General features: G+C 38.7%; 1 protein-coding gene across 4 annotated transcripts in view; it reads left to right on the top strand.

The window, feature by feature from the left end:
• The window catches only part of CNNM2 (cyclin and CBS domain divalent metal cation transport mediator 2), a 121,861-nt gene that overhangs the window by 96,197 nt on the left and 8,915 nt on the right, over window positions 1–16,749 (top strand). The window contains exons 5-7 of one of the 4 annotated variants that reach the window (XM_039361731.1): window positions 6,644–6,737; window positions 10,190–10,255; window positions 15,806–15,990. In XM_039361731.1, coding sequence (XP_039217665.1) covers window positions 6,644–6,737; window positions 10,190–10,255; window positions 15,806–15,990 — 345 coding nt within the window. Of the gene's footprint in view, window positions 1–3,849; window positions 3,891–6,643; window positions 6,738–9,357; window positions 9,411–10,189; window positions 10,256–15,805; window positions 15,991–16,749 lie in introns of those variants that run through there. The other 3 variants (XM_039361732.1, XR_005558914.1, XR_005558913.1) reach the window with 3 other exon arrangements.

Genomic DNA, 16,749 nt, shown 5'->3' with positions numbered 1-16,749 from the left:
CAGGTCCCATGGCCTATAGGGCTTTAAAGGTGATAACTATCAGCTTGAATGACACCTGAAAGAAATCAGGGAGAAATCAAGAGGCTCATACAATAAAGGTATAACATAGGTGAGCCTATGGGCACCTAATACTCTAGACACCGCTGTGTTCTGAGCCAGCTGTAACGTCCAAGTGGACTTTAAGAGCAGCTTTAGAGCTTTACAATAATGCAGCCAGAAGGTAACTTATATGAGTGATTGTGAGCAAGGCCTCTTGGTCCAGAAAAGAGTGCTATTGGTGCACAAAACAAATCTGTACAAAGCATCCCCTTGCCATGGCTATATCTGCTCATTAAGCAGGAGCAGTGAGTCCAGGAACACCCCCCTGCAATGGCATCACTTGCCTAGCCCCAGTGGAGATGTATAACTCAATCCTCATTATATACAGCATTGTATGAAGACATTTCATTTGTATCAAATGTCCTTGAATCCAAAGAATGGGTACCATCCTTTTATAGGCTTGTTGTAAATCTGCCTTCGAGCAGAGCAGAAGAGAGAATGTGAAGTCAAGCTTGAGAGAAAGCTTTGTGATGCTTTGGGAGTTCCAAGATGGCAAGATTCCATTTCCAGAATCTAACATTAAAGACTCATTTGCTATTCAGCATCCAGAACTTATTGTTCAAAAAGAACCCTTATAGCTAAAGCTTCAGGAAAAGATTTAGGTCAGTAATTTAGACTCTGGCTTGAAGATTTTTAATGCTGCTTAAAATTTATTTTGTAACTCAAAAGAATTTTACCTGCCTCTGTGCTGAGTCTATTTTTCTCTAATTTGCTATATTTAGTCATTGTTTTATTACCTCATATCAAAATGTAAAGGAAATAACTTACAGTGTAAATTAGGCATTGTAAATCCTTCTTAAGATTTTTGATCCGTTGAAGGGATAGTTGCATTTTAAAGAGGATGGCGGTTTCTATACTACTCATGCAAACCTTGTGAAAGCTGCAAGAGGGTAAAACATAATGTAGTACAGTCCATCAAACCAATGGTTGAACCCTAGAATTGCCAACTCATATAATCTCTGTTTGGCTAGATTTGAGAATCAGTGGTAGTTGTCAGATCCCCTCTTAGTCATGGAGTTCACTGGGTAGTTTTGGTTCAATTACTGTCTATTAATCCAAAGTACCTTAAAATGTTTTGTAAAGAAAGAAAGATACTGTCTGTATTACATGCTGAAGGTTTTCATAGAAGGCCTCAATTGTATTTGGATCAGAAATTTTTTTTAATGTTTATGTAGAAATATGTAACCGTATACTTAACAGCTTTGTAGAATTTGTACTTATAGAAATTGTACCATTATCTATTGCTGAAGTCTCTTTTAGGTTGATATTTATGGTAATATGGTAATTTATGATACTTTTAATGATCTCTTTGTATAGTTCCTCACATGTGTTCTATGCCTTGATGGGGTGAATTCTTAGCATAGAGTAAGGTTTTATTCTGAGAGTTAGAACTTCCATAGAGATTTTGGTTGGGTTCACACATTATACTAAGTCATAATGTAATTTGTTTGGTTTTAGCTTATTATAATAATAAGCAACCTCACCACTGCATTTTCTTCAATAAGCCACAGCCAAAGCAACTTTGGTGTACCGCCATGTGTGAACCTTGCCTTTCACAGAATTTTATCTATCAAGGTGTAATCCTGTTTAACACAGGAGTTAAAATTAAAGCATTCCCAATAGCTGGATATCCAGACTCCATTTAAATAACTCAGTTAAAGGGGAGCTGATCACCTTTGATAATTGATTCCTATGTTATGCTGCTCTTACGGTTAGAAAGATTTTTCTAATATTTAACATGAACTGATTTTAGGCCATTACTCTTAGCCCTGTATGCTGTGAGAACTGGCTTTAACTTTCTTCAGGTTAAAACTGTGATCATATTCTTTTCCTGATCTTTCATTTAATCTAGTTTGCATTCCTGATATTGTTCCAGTCCTACTAGAATTTTTGATCACACTGAAAAATATTTGAAAGAAGATGAGATCAATCCCTAAATAATTAGAAAAGTTTAATGGGTTAAGAAGGATAATATTTTTAACATTTGTTTTGTTTCAGTAAGATTTATTCCTAGTTGACATGATGGCTGTAATATGATATCTCATACAACAATATCTATGTATTTATATAAATGATTTATTTATTTTATTTGTTGAATACATTTCTTGTCTTTTTTCCAGGAGCAACATATAGCTTACAAAGAGAAATCCATCCGTCCTGTGAGCTAGATTGTGCTGAGAGAAAGTGACAGTCTCTAAGTCACTGCTAAGTTTCTATAGCTAAGGGTAGATCTGAACCTACAACTTACCACTCCTACTTCAGTTTCTTAAATACTATTTCACTTTGATTCCTGGTGATTCTGTGTCATTTTTCACTTCAGGACCAAGTCCAAGCTACCCTTTCTCAGTTCCATAGAATACACTTTATACAGGATTGCACTTTCAGCTATCTCAAACTTCAAACCTTTCTAGGATTGTCCTGAATTTCAGTCACGCAGAGATCTTTCTGCCATTCAGTAAGACATTCTATCATATTGACTTCATGAGTCCCGCTTCAGACCAAGACGTGTCTCAGAGGCTTTTTACATTTTATAGTGTAAAATGGGAGTACCTTTGCCTTCCATGGAAACCTGTGTCTCTTTTCTTTGATGGACAGGATTCACAAATAAGACTGTTGATCTTTCTTTGTTCTTAGTTCTGTTGAACTTAGAGTGGGATACACATTTAAATTTGAATCAAATAAATGATTGCTGGCTGGTAACAAAATATGGTGCCACATCTGTTACTTAGAACCTCTTTGCAGAGTTGATTAACATCTTTAGTTTTTTTAAATTAACCCATTCAGGTCACTCCAGAGAGCCATTGTTCATATAAACAAGCAGACTACATCATTCTCAATCCCTGATGCAATTCGCCTTGCAAATTTTAGGAAATATGTATTCAGCATTTTGTAGTAATACATCCTGTTGGAACAGACAATGAAACCTCCATCTACTGTATTTAAACAAATCTTATATGTATGATAACTGTATCATTGGGTAGTGAGAACATTATTAGGGTTTTGCTTTAATATACTTGTTTGCATTGCGACAATGAGACAGCACAGTTATTTCTGTATGACAGAATTAAATCGGATCTCTGCTAAACTTTTCACCATCCATAGAAGGAATATCTCCTCTATATGTTTTTTAAATTCACTTCTCTTTTATCTCAAGATCATTTTGAATTTTCTTTTGTCTTATAGAATATTAACATCAGTTTACATCATCTATTAATTTTATAAATCCCTTCATTCAACTCATTAATATTAAGAAAAATAATCCAGGGCTAAGCTTTCTGGTATCCCATTTTATATCTCACTTCAGTTTGAGAAATGAAACTCAGTTCCGTTTCAATAATGGTTTTCGAATAATCTGTAGATCCATATTACAGAGTTGTGATTCAGCTGATAATTAACTTGCTAATCAGACTGTCATAGAATAATTGATGAATTTTTTGCTAAAGTCAAGTTATGTTAATCCTACTGCATTTCCACAGTCTTACAAAGGAAGCTACCTGGTAAAAAATAAATTAATTTTGAAAGTTTTGTTCTTAATAAATCCACCTTAACTTCTAGTATTTTCCATATTATTTTCAAGCAAGCCACTTAACATTAATTGCTTTAAAATCAAAATCTTCCCAGGTAACAGACTGACTGGTCTGCAGTTCCTTTTTTCTAAAGGACACTGCATTCTTTCTTCTAGTCATCTGTTATTTCACCTGGTTTGCAAAGTTTTGGCCAGATCTTCAGCAATTTCCTTTTGTTCCCTAGGATGCAATCCATCTGGCCCTGGAGATTTGAACTCATTCAAGGTCAGTATCTGGCTAATATTTCTCACAAGCTTGAACTGGAAACCTGTTCCTTCCTTGGGTTCTTTATAATTCCCTGGTGGAACACATACTCTTTTCTCAGAGAAGACAGCTAAAATAGTTCTGCCTTTGTTATCTGTTATCATTTGCCATCTTCAGTTAGCAGCTTATGTACTATTTCCCCCCCCCCCGCCGCCTTCTCTTTTATTTTAAACATACCCAAAGAATCTCTTTTTTGTTATTCCTGAGATCCTTTGCTAATTCAGCTTACTCTGAGCTTTTGTTTTCCTGATATATTCTCTGAAAATTTTGGCTACGTGTATGTAGTATTTCTTGATGATCTAGTAGCTCTCTATTCATTTTCTTTTAAATGCCATTTTAGGACCTATCACGTCTTGGTTGCTGTGGTATGAAGACACCCCACTTACTTTTGTTAAGGGTATGTCCTCACAAGACAGTTCCATCTTGTCAGCAGCTTGCTTCTGAGAGGCAGAAGTTGGACTAAGTTGTGTTGGCACCTTGTTTTCAGTTCATTGCCAACAAAAAACCTCCCCCCACAGGCATTTAAAGTCATATGAAGGAGGAACCCTCAGAAATCAGTGATCTTCTGTGCTCCAATTGTCTGGTGCAGACTGCCTCCTCCCATCCATCCAGTGGGCTCTGGATCTCCATAGCTCTTTTGTAAATAAGAAAGCCAGGCATCTCAATTTTTTTTGCTCTGAATTAGAAGAGAATATTGTAAATTAGACAAGAAAATATTGACCTTGTGGAAAACTGTCCACAAGTGTACCGGCAGGTCAATATTCCCATTGGCAAGGAAAAGATTTAAAAAAGGGAGAACTTCAGCCAACAACTTTTCCTCCTGTTGCAAATGAGTTGAAGGAACATGTGACTGCAGGGCAAGTTAAATGGGAAACTGTGTGCCTGTATGTATGCATGTGTCTGCATGCATGTGTTTGTATGTATATAGAGAAAAATCTGAATTGAGAAGCATTCTGGAATATTCTTTCCTTCCTCTATCCAATAAATATAAAGTTGCTCATTCCATAGGTTGCTTTCCTTGAGATTTGACTCTCTGGTAAACACAGAGGCAGTGCTGATCTAGTTATATTTATTCTGAAGTAAGGCCCATGTATTCAGCAGGAGTATCTCTTAAAGAAAGTGTGTACAGGAACAAAAGCTTAAGTATGATGGAGATGGGGGAACAACATCCCAGTTTTCCAAACAGGATGCTTGAAGTGGTGAATCTCACTTGTTCACATTGGTGAAATCTTTGTTCCATTTTAGAAGCATTCATCTCTGCTAACACTCATAGGAGGAAGGCGAAAAAGTTGTTTGGATTATCCTCTGCTCAGGGCCCCAACAAGGAGGAGAAGCACAGCACTCTTGACAGCTCTCAGCTAAAGGAAGCTCTCAGCCCTCCTGTGTAACCCTGACCTCTATCATGCAGGATTTTTCACTTTTAGAGTGCTACATCAGATGCCTCTGATGGCTGGAAATCATGTGATTTCCAGAACTAGTGTGGTGAAAGTTATAATAATAAAGTCAAAATTAAGCAATACAAAACTAAACTGAATGTCAAATATGTTGAGGGGAGTAATTGATGATAATAGTTCCTGTTGGTAGATAGCAGTAGGTGAAACTAAGCTTCTCAAAGTGAAATACTGGTTGTGCTACTGAGGGACAGCAAAAGTAGGTTGTAAAATGTTTGGTAGATTTTCCTCAAGTGAAGAAAGCACTTTGCTGCATACATGATAGTAGCAGAGTAGGAACTGTGACTGAATTTACTGTTTTTTCCCCTTCTCCTAGGTTATTTTTTCCCCAGTTCTTAATAAACAAAGCTATATTCCTATTTTTGTTTTGCTGATTTTTAATTCATTCCCCCCCCCCCCAAAAAATCCTCACTGGTCTTTGATGAAGACAATTTAAGAGGACCTAAAGTGAAACATTGAGCTCTTCCCTTCATAACCAACTTATTGCTAGACTTCATGAACCAGCCCTGGGTTCCATCTGGGAAAAAACAGGAGCCATTCTCTTTGTGGACTAACCATGAAACATCAGACCCCAACAGCTTCTAAAATTTCCATTTTTGTATGCTGTTAATTAATCTGGAATTTGAAGCATGCAAAGCTTCAGAATTATAAATACCAGATGTTTTTTATATATACCATCAGTGTTGACCCATTACTCAGAAGCTAGAATCCCTTGAACCTGGTATAGAGGTTGTGATTCTTAAAGTAACAATGCTAGTTTGCCAATTTCGATATTGATGTCTTCTACTCTGTTAGTTTACATTCTACTTGCCATTTTCTTCCACTTTCATCACCACCTGGCTTAGTTCAGGCAACTACCTAGCTGATTCTCTAAGGCTTGCTTGCCTGGCCTTTAAGATAATGTTAGGAATCTGCAGAGGGGAATAGAAAGTTATGTGTTGAAAACAAGTATAATGTATTCCTTCAAATGTTATTGGGAAATATATATGGCATTGTCCCGCATAGTGAACCTGTTTAATTCATAGACAGAACAGTTTATTCCTTTATTTAAAAATTTTTATGTTCAATTATTGAATACAATTGAGAAATACAACCTCTGAGGTATTGAAGGTAAACCAGTTATACTTGGGAACATATATAAAAGAAAAACTATTTTTGAAAAAGAATAAATGATTGCTAAGGAGAATGAGTTTATGGATCTGTCTAAGGGCCAGCCTTTCCTCTAATTCTAAATAGGAATGCTATCTTTTTTTTCCTCTGCAGGGAAAAGTAGAAGTAGAGGCTGGGAAAGAAGGAATGAAGTTTGAAGCTGGAGCTTTTTCTTACTATGGAGTCATGGCTCTCACAGCTTCACCAGGTAATTTTTCATCGATCTCCATCTGAAACTGCTGTTAAGAGAAATGATGGCATACTGTACAGGTAGTCCTCGAGTTACAAATGGAATGGAGCCTGCCCATTCCATTCGTAACTCAAGAATTTGTGGGAATGAATCTTGCACCTCAAACAAGATCACTCCCTGCTCATTAAGCGCACATGTCTCATTAAGTACACTTGAGGTATCTCAGGGTAGGGAAGGCCATTGAGGGCCTAAGTGATAGAACAGGATCCCAAGTCCTTCCCAACCCACTAAGATACCTCATGTTTTCCCTTTCCTTCCTGCCACGCCAGACTCATTTACCTTGGAAAAATCCTCTCTGCTGTAGTTTCTTTCCCTTTGAAGGAGAGGAGAGTTGGCTTGGAAATGCTTTTTTGCGCTGACAATGGAAGCTCCTGAGTGCTGTAATATCATGCGAGTTCAAAAGAGATCATGGCCCCCAGAGGCATAGAGCATGATTGCTCTCAAGAAGACATGGGTGCGCTGCTCACTCATGTGCACCGGCTTTATTGAGAGCAATCCTCTTCTGCGCCACCGCTTTCTTCCACTAGGACGAAGTGGAGAAAATCAAGCTGCTGGCAGCCGCAGTGGCAGCCACCTGAGCAGCCACGATCTCCCCCAGCCACCCATCCCGCCCAACCTGCGTTTTCAAGCATTGCATTTGCACACAGAGTTCCTATCTCCCCAAGGCCTCCATTCGGATAAAAGGTGTTTGAGCGCCTATGGACACTTGGAAACGCAGCAAATCACTGTATTTCCAAGTGTCCCTAGGCGCAAACACTTTTTATCCGAATGGAGACCTTGGGGAGATAGAGAGGTCTGTCTGTGAGCAAATGGTGTGTTTGAAAACACAGCAAATTGCTGTGTTTTCAAGTGTTGCATTTGCACACAGATGGAGCTCCCCATATCCCCAAGGTCTCTGTTCAGATAAAAAGTGTTCCAGTGGTGGCAGAAAGGAATTGGGGGGGGGGAACAGGAGACAGGTACAAAGTTTGTGCCTAAAATGAGTTTCTGGGGTCCGTGATCTCACGAGAGTTCAGGTATCCCTTCTCTGCAACAGAGGATGGATACCTGAACTTGTGCAATATTACGGCATCCAGCAGCTTCCATTGACTCTTCTCTCCCTCAAGGGTAGAAATCGCAGCCGAAAGGAAACAGATCTTCTCAAGATGAGTCTGGCGTGGCAGGAAGGGAGGGGAAAGCAGTTGTGGGAGCAGGGGGAGATAGGGTGAATGTTGCAGAGTTTCTGCAGTCATTCGTAAGGGTAAACAACTGCCATGTTGCTGCAACATTCATAATTTTTGAATTTTCTCATAAAAACTAGGGGGCGCTTATCGTGTAACTTCGAATGAGCGTTAAGTGAACACTCGTAACTCAGAGATTACCTGTATTAGCTTAAATCACTCAACCTGGAAGAATTATATGATTTAATGTTTATTGGCAAGAAAGTAGCATAGAACCCAGATGTGCTATTTTAGTGAAAATCAGATAATAAAATCATTGCTTTGCTACAAAGACTCTTAAAGACAGTTAAATTCAGTTGTTTTTTCATAGCAGATTGAATGATAGCCTAATAGAATCTTATTTAGCTAATGTTTGCAAAATAAATGCCAGTTTTATTCAAAAAGGATCAAAATTGTTCAGCAATGATAATTTTGAACCTCTCACTTCTAGTAGATGATAAATAGATTTGTTAAAAACTAAATTTTGGGGAGTCACGGACAAAGTATGTTAACAGTCCATAGCAATGCCTCTATCACAAGGACTATTTCTATCACTTTCTGTAGTTAAATATGGGTAGACCTCAACATACGACCACAATTGAGCCCAAAATTTATGTTATTGAGAAATTTGATAATTGACTTTTGCCCCATTTTATGACTTTTCTTGCCACATTTGTTAAATCAATCACTGCAGTTGTTAAGTTAGTAACATGGTTGTTAAGTGAATCTGGCTTTCCCATTGACTTTACTGTCAGAAGTCTGCAAAAGAGGATCACATGACTCATGGAGACTACAACCTCCATACATGTGAGTCAGTTGTCCAGCATCTGAATGTAAATCATGTGACCATGGGGATGGTACAATGGTCATAAGTGTGAAAAATGGTCATCAGTCCCTTTTTTCAGTGCTGTTGTAACTTTGAACAGTCCCTAAACAGTTGGTAAGTCGGAGACTACCTGTATTTTACCTGCATTCACTGTGCACTTGTTGGGGAAGGGGAAGAGACTGTTTTTATCCTAAAATATCCTGGTACAGCTGTTTCAGTAGAGGAAGACAATATAGTCTTTTAATAGGTTAAGACAAACCCTCAGAGATTTATTTATCTTCTTAGAACTAGGTTTCCAGCTACCCAATCAGATACAGCACAATTTATTTTTGCTATATCAGATCAGGAATAAAGGACAACTTGGGCCAAGCTCTGAATTTTCTCTTCAACTTTATCTTTGTACTACTGTTTTACTGGGAAACTATTCCTGGTGCTTTTGATAACAATACATTCAATTTTAGAAGTACAGTATTTGTTAGCACATCTCAGTATTGTCCTGCTTTCCTACTTTTCTCCATGTACCTACTTTTGAAGGAACAAATTCCTTTTCCAGATATTTGATCACTTCCTTTGTTGGAATGACTCCTCTTCTTTTACAACAAGAAGGTGAAAAACATTGCATGCTAGATTTCTGTATGGTTGATATTATGGAAGTAACTCTTTCCTTCCTTCCTTCCTTCCTTCCTTCCTTCCTTCCTTCCTTCCTTCCTTCCTTCCTTCCTTCCTTCCTTCCTTCTTTCTTTCTTTCTTTCTTTCTTTCTTTCTCATTTGCTACAATAACTTTCATCAAGCTGGCTATTTACCTTCATATCTGATATCATTTTAGAATTCCTGGGATAGGATTAAAAGAGTATGTAGTTGCTGCACTTGTTGACAACAAAAGATTCTACAGAAACAAACACTATTTCTTATCTGAAAAAAGATAGCAAAATGATTTGTTTCACTTTTTGAAAGGCTTGTTTTTTATAGTCTGTTTGAATAAGAGGATGAGCAGTGATTATTACTTATACTGCAACACACAAATACAAAATGCATGTGTTTATGGGACAGATGCTTGCTTTAAACAACTTATGATATCTTCTGCTGTATGTCTCTAACTTCTGTTGTTAGTAACATTATTCTAAAAACATTAACAGAACTTTACTTCCAAATTCAGAGAATTTCGAACTATTGAAGTAACTAAAAAAGAAGCATGTATTGCTTGATATCTGATTTCCTAAGTGTTATTGTATTTTATTTTTTGACGAGTTTTTCATTGTTCTATTTATGTCCTTCACTTACATTTGAATTGTACTTTATTTCTTCACCATGACAAAACTGATTATTTCTTTAAAGATATTAATATCTTCGCTGATTTTAGTCTCATCTCTTTTTCTCTTCTCTAGTTCCTTTATCCTTGTCTCGTACCTTTGTTGTCAGCAGAACAGACATACTAGTGCCAGGAAGTCCAGGTAAATATGCTTGCTTCTTCGGTACCTCTATTTTAAATTGCATTTATCCTGTAACTAATTAAATACTGCAAATCACCTTTTTAGAGAAGAAAGGGTTTGTGTTTAACCAGGTGGGTGCTGTAAGTTTTGATTTCTGATTAGACAATAACAAATGGATCTTGAAACAAAAAGGAATTGTGTCTTAACATTTATCATGAAAACTTCTATACCTTTAAAAATACTGCCAAAAACTAAACATGTTTTTAAAGTTAAGCAAACTATACACGTTGTTGTGTTGCTATGGATTGCTTAAAGTCCTGTATATGAGAATTATGAGTTAATTCTTCTAAAAGCTCTAGCAAGAGTAGGAATATTGACTCCACACAATCTTGTACTGAGTGGTGTTTTCCATGTGGAGTGAAGCAACAGAAATGGGAGGAGCATTTGCGAGCACTGCCAAAATTTCCTTTAAAACAGTAGCCCCCAACCTTTTTGGCACCAGGGACCGGTTCTGTGGAGAGAGGTTTTTCCACAGACTGGAGGGGGCATGGTTTTGCATGCTATTTGCATCTCGAGGAATGGAGCTTCACTTGTTTGTGTGGACAGTTTCTGGCATGCTGCAGACCAGGGGTTGGTGACCCCTGCTTTAAAACCAATGAACTGAAAATTTAGTAAACTTAATTCTTTTGCAGCTATGTGTACTGTTTATAGGAAGGGCCATAACTCAGTGGTAGAGCTCATGCACGAGAAGGTTGGTGGGGCTAGAATATTTCCTGCCTGAAATATTAAAATACTGGCAGGGCTGAGCTAGATCAATTAATAGCCTGAGTCAATGTAAACTGTATCCTATACTAGTCTCGATAGACAAACTTCTTCCATTGCCCAGGTCATTAATTCTAATATATTGTTTCCACTCTATTTTTCTCTGACAAGATTTCTTTGCTTCTTAAAATGCTTTCAGCCACTTCCTTGCCTTCTTCCTGTTTCGGCCATGAAGCCCTTAGCCTTCCTGGTTTAGAATCATGGAATTATAGAGACTGGAAGGAATCTTGGAGATTTTCTAATCCAATCCCCTGTTCAAGGCAGGAGACCTTATACTACCCAGACAAATGGTTGTCCAATCTTTTCTTGAAAACCTCCGGGGATGGAGCAGCTGCAACCATGGGAGGCAAGCTGTTCCATTGATTAATCGTTCTCATTCTCAGGAAATTTCTCCTTACTTCCAGGTTGTATCTCTTTTTAACAAGCTTTCACACGTTGCTTCTTGTTCTACCCTTTGGAGAATAAATTGACTCTCTCTCCGCTGTGATAGACCCTCAAGTACCAGAAGACAGCTATCATATCATTACTTAATCCCTCTCTTTGTTGAGGTAGACCAGTGGTTCTCAACCTTTTGAATGCCGCGACCCCCAACCGGTCATAAGTCGAGGACTACTCAACCGGTCGTAAGTCGAGGACTACTCAACTGGTGCAGCACCGTTTGCAGAATGGGACTTTTGATGGGCTCAGCAGGGCAGAGACAGCCTGGACAATTCCTATTGGCTTTTGAAAGCCAATAGAATTAGACTCTATTCAAGAGAGTCTATTCTATTAGCGTTCAAAAGCCAATAGAATAAAAGGGAATAGCACAGTTAAGGAAAAGGGGAAAAAATGGCGGATTGCATTGTTTGGCGACCCCCGTGAAATGGTCGTTTGACCCCAAATGGGGTCCCGACCCACAGGTTGAGAACCACTGAGCTAGACATACCTAGATCCTTTAACTGTTCATCATATGATATAGCCTCCAGACTCCTTATCATCTTTGTTGCTCTTTTCTGGTTTTCTAGTTCTGGGCCTCTAACTTCTGTATTATTATAATCAAAGTAGACATTTGGCACTTAATTGTAGGAATTAACAATTTTCCTATAATTTAATTCTTGTTTGGAGATTGGTTTAATGATTGATTTTCTGAGTCTTGATGTATTAAACGAGAAATTATCTAGGAGCCTTGACACAAATATTAAACTTTCTCCCAATTAATTCCTCATTTGTAATTATTCCTATTGACGTGTCATAAACATGCTGTTTGTGAACAATGAGCTAAAATTTGTCAGAATTCTTGCTTACTGTTAAGTAGGAAAAGAGCTGTTGTTTGGTCTGTCTTTTTCCTGATGCCGAGTCTTCTGTACTATCATCTGAGAGAATTTATAATATCTGTCTTAGCCATAATCTAAGTCTTTTCATTATTTTCTAATAAACTGAATCATGATCAGCACTAGTAAGGAACACTAAAACAGTAGCTTGCTCACAAAACTGATGTGAGCAAGGAAGTTTTATCTAACCAGCAAATTTGGTTTTGGGTTTTGTTAAAGATAGATAGCAATACACCATTAGTGTGCAGGCATCTTTTGGATTTGTTTTGTTATTGAATTTAATAATACCTGGGGTCTTGATGTTCTCTGAGCATGGCTTTCTTGTAAAATGTTTACTACCAAACTAGGAAATATAGTAACTGAGGGGTGATGTTACGTAGTCTGTTAATGTAACTTTTGCAAAAATAAAAACCATGCTGTGTGAACAGGATCCCAACATTCCAACTGTGAGCTACACATATATTCCACTATTGGTATTAGATAATAGATTGGAAGGATTTGTGTGATTAGTGGATGAATTATAGACTGTGGAATATTACTCTAAGAGTGATTGGAGAAGAACGAGGGAAAGCTGAGGGGAAGAAAAGGAAGTGGAATATAGCAAAGTGAAGAAAGACAACATTGAAAGACAGAATGTTTAAAGAAGACCTGGAGTGGTAGGCAAGTGACTAGCAGCTGGCAGTTGGTAAAGACACTGACAATGACAACAGCTGCCATTGTGAAGCTGTTCCATGGTATGTCAGTGACGGAGAGAGCAGTTTTGGCAAGGTTGAGTTGTGGAAGGTTGCTATGAAGATCTATTGTGAGAAGTGAGCCAGGGGGATTGACAACTGCTGTAGCTGATTAAAAAAAAAAATGCCCCTAAGGTAGGTGATAGCAGCAGGAAATAAAATAATTAGTGCATATAAGGAACCACAGAAATGACCTACAACAGCGGTTCTCAACCTGTGGGTTGCGACCCCATTTGGGGTTGAATGACCATTTCACGGGGGTCGCCAAACAACGCGATCCGCCATTTTTTCCGCCATTTTCCCCCTTTTCCTTTGCTCTGCTACTCCCTCTTATTCTATTGGCTTTCGAAAGCCAATAGAGTAGACTCTCTTGAACAGAGTCTAATTCTATTGGCTTTCAAAAGCCAATAGGAATTGTCCAGGGCTGTCTCTGCCCTGCTGAGCCCGCCAAAAGCCCCAGTCTGCAAACGGTGCTGCAAGGGGAACAGTTTGCAGAGCTTCCCTCCCTGCTGAGCAACTAAAAAGTAAATAAAAGAGGGCCGGGGGTGGAAGGTGGGAGGCTGGTGGGCGCTGGGAGGGTTGCTGGTGTGCGTGGGGCCCGGCAAGTGCCTTATCTGCCTTGGGCTGGGCCAGCTAGTGGCCCAGCTGGTGGTCGCCCTGCGCCGCTGCTGCCGCAGCCGCCCAGGAGCGCCTGGGCCTGCCTGCCGCCTCCCCGAACGGGCAGCGACCAAGGTAAGCCTAGCGGGGCAGCAGCGGGCACAGGGAGGGTTGCTGGCACTCGTTGGGCCCGGCGGGTGCCTTACCTGCCTTGGGCTGGGCCAGCTGGTGGCCCAGCCGGTGGTTGCCCTGCCCGCCGCGGCCGCCCAGGAGCGCCTGGGCCTGCCTGCCACCGCCCCTTGCCGGCTATGCCTCAGCCGGAGCAGGGGGCGGCACCACGCATGTATGGCGCTCCCGGGCCGGTAGTCCTCGACTTACAACCGGGGTCGCGGCTACAAAAAGGTTGAGAACCACTGACCTAGAAGAACGTATGTAATGAAAATTGCAAAAACATGATGAAATCCCACAATTAAAAAAAAGCTTCAATTGAATCTGCCTTATTTATCTTGTGTATAAGATGGAGGGATAGTATTTGAAATAGGATTGTATCTATATTGAACACATACTTTATCTATTGTCCATGGCAGTTCTTTTGCAGTCTGTTTTTATTTTTGCAGTGAGGTGAACTTCTTCTAATATGCAGAAAAACATTTAAAATGGTCACAATTAAATTCCATTCCGCTGGAATTGAATTTAATATTGCAAAAAGATTCTGAAATTTTGCCAAGCTTCAGTTAATATGTGGCAATATATACATGGTCTTTTTTCCAGAACTCCTTCCTACAAATAGTTTGAATTTGAAATAGCAAATATAACATAGGGATTGACTTGTGTTGGTACAGATTGCCTCAACCCAATCACCCTCGCTGCCCTGAACTCCGAGACTCCTGCCACCTTGCACATGGCCAAGTCTGCTGACTTTGGCTTTCTTCATCCTGCTGATGAGACATGCCCAGCCCCTCCTGGCTTGCTAGGCCTTTTTTCTGAGACCACTTGTGCCATTTTCCAAATAGTGTACAGCCTTGCCCAATTTGTATATGGCCTTTTTGCGAGGGTTTAGAAGTCTTCAAAGCCTTGTGAAAAGGCTGTCCATGATTTGGACAAGAAAGGCTTGATGCAGCCAGCAGATGTCTTGCATACTTGGTCAGCACTACGAGCAAGAAGATGATGATGGTCACTATGATGGCAGGGCCACGAAGTGCAGGAGACCAAAATGGTGGAGAGATATGGGTGGGGGATTTGAAGTATCCATGTGGTCATAAGTGTGGGCGGGCTGCCACACACCCAAACTTTGGAGACTAGTCATAAGTCCATTTTTTCAGCATCATCATTTCAAATGATCTCTGAATGAATGATCACAAGATGAGGACTACCTATACGAGTTTTGCCTGGTGCATTATTAATTAACACCAGAGTATAATCAGTTGGAAAGTGAGAAACAATATTAGTTTCTCTTAGAACATGGGTGTCAAAGTTGATCATGTCACGTGACATATCATGACATATCGTGATGTTTTTTACCTTTGAGGAACTGGGGTAGGCATGGCCTGCACTTGACGTATCCAGCTCGTGGGCTGCCAGTTTGACACCCCTGTCTTAGAACATCTGTAAACTGAAAAGGTTTAATTTAGAATCATCAATCTGGCTTCCATTTTTTCTTTTATTGACTTATACTGGTCTCCAAATAAGTTGCAAAATCATTTTAATTTCTCTTATAATTTAGGACATATTACTTGCTTATAATGCTGTGGAAAATGTTCCTAGTCCCCCAAAGGTTTTACAAGCATTGAACATTTACTTAATTGTATATCGCTATGTTATGTTTTATGTTATATTATTCTAAACAATATTATACTGTATTATAATATTTTATTGTGAATTTGAATTCTGTTTGCATTAATTTGTATTCAAAGTGGCCTTAGAGGCTAAACAAGAAAAATTAAGGACACACATTTACATAATTTGTTTGCTGATTAAGCTTCATGAATTTAAATTCAAATAACTTGTCAATTATCTCAAATTACTCTCAGTCTGTCCCATGAACTGATATTGGTTCTTGGATTTCAATTGCATTCTTCAACATACATATTTTTCTTTTTCTTTTTTCCCAGCTGAAAATAAGTCACCACCTCGTTCTTGTGGCTTAAATCATTCAGATTCTCTTAATAGAGGAGATCGCATTGATGCCGTGACACCAGCAATAGGGAATAGTAACAATCAGTTGAACTCCTCATTTGTTCAAGTATATGTTCCAGATTACTCAGTCAGAGCAATCTCAGACATTCAATACGTCAAGGTATGAAAGGAAACAAAAATCTTCTACTTGTAGGTGTAGATTGGGAATATAGGTTGTCCATAAACTCTTAATTGTCAATCAGTTCTAATTATGTTGTGATAAAACACTAAACACCTGAAAAGAATTGCTTCAGATGCAGAATATTTTAGAGGTGATCTTGTATGTCTTTTAGGGAAGAACTAAACTCTAATTTGATAAATGAATGAAGTTTGCTCAGTTAATGGCAATGTGAGAGTTATTGTTGGAAGGAATCAGCAGAGTTAAACAAATCATCCTTGTTGACCCTACTACTTTCACCTGCCTTCTCTCTCCTACTAATACTTTCTAGCCACTCATTAGTGGATTGTGGTTTTCTCTTCATATGTTATTCTGTTCCCAAATTGTTTGATTTCTGATTTTTTAATAAAGGGATCTTTTAAATTTAGCTAATGAGTTGAACATGGGTGGGAAGGATGGGTATGTATTATATGTGAGAATGTGGGTAATAGAGATAGAAAGGTAGCGTGGTCATTTTTTATTTACTCAATTCTCAGTTAGTCTGTTATTAGCATATTAAAATGAATTACAGGTGTATAGCAACATAAGGACAAAAAATAGATTTGCAATACTGTGACATCTTGGAAAATAAGTAAGGTACCAGAAAACTGGTGATGGGCAAATTCTGTCTTCAGCTACCAGTATTCATACAAATAAGCATTCTAAAAGCAAATTTTTGTGTAGTTTCACATTTATGTATCTACTGGGTGCCAAGCTTAGGGA

Source organism: Crotalus tigris, unplaced genomic scaffold (genome assembly GCF_016545835.1).
Source record: "Crotalus tigris isolate CLP2741 ecotype Arizona unplaced genomic scaffold, ASM1654583v1 scf7180000019328.220996217465:2438092, whole genome shotgun sequence".
Lineage (NCBI taxonomy): Eukaryota > Metazoa > Chordata > Lepidosauria > Squamata > Viperidae > Crotalus > Crotalus tigris.
This window is presented reverse-complemented; position numbering and strand designations above follow the sequence as displayed.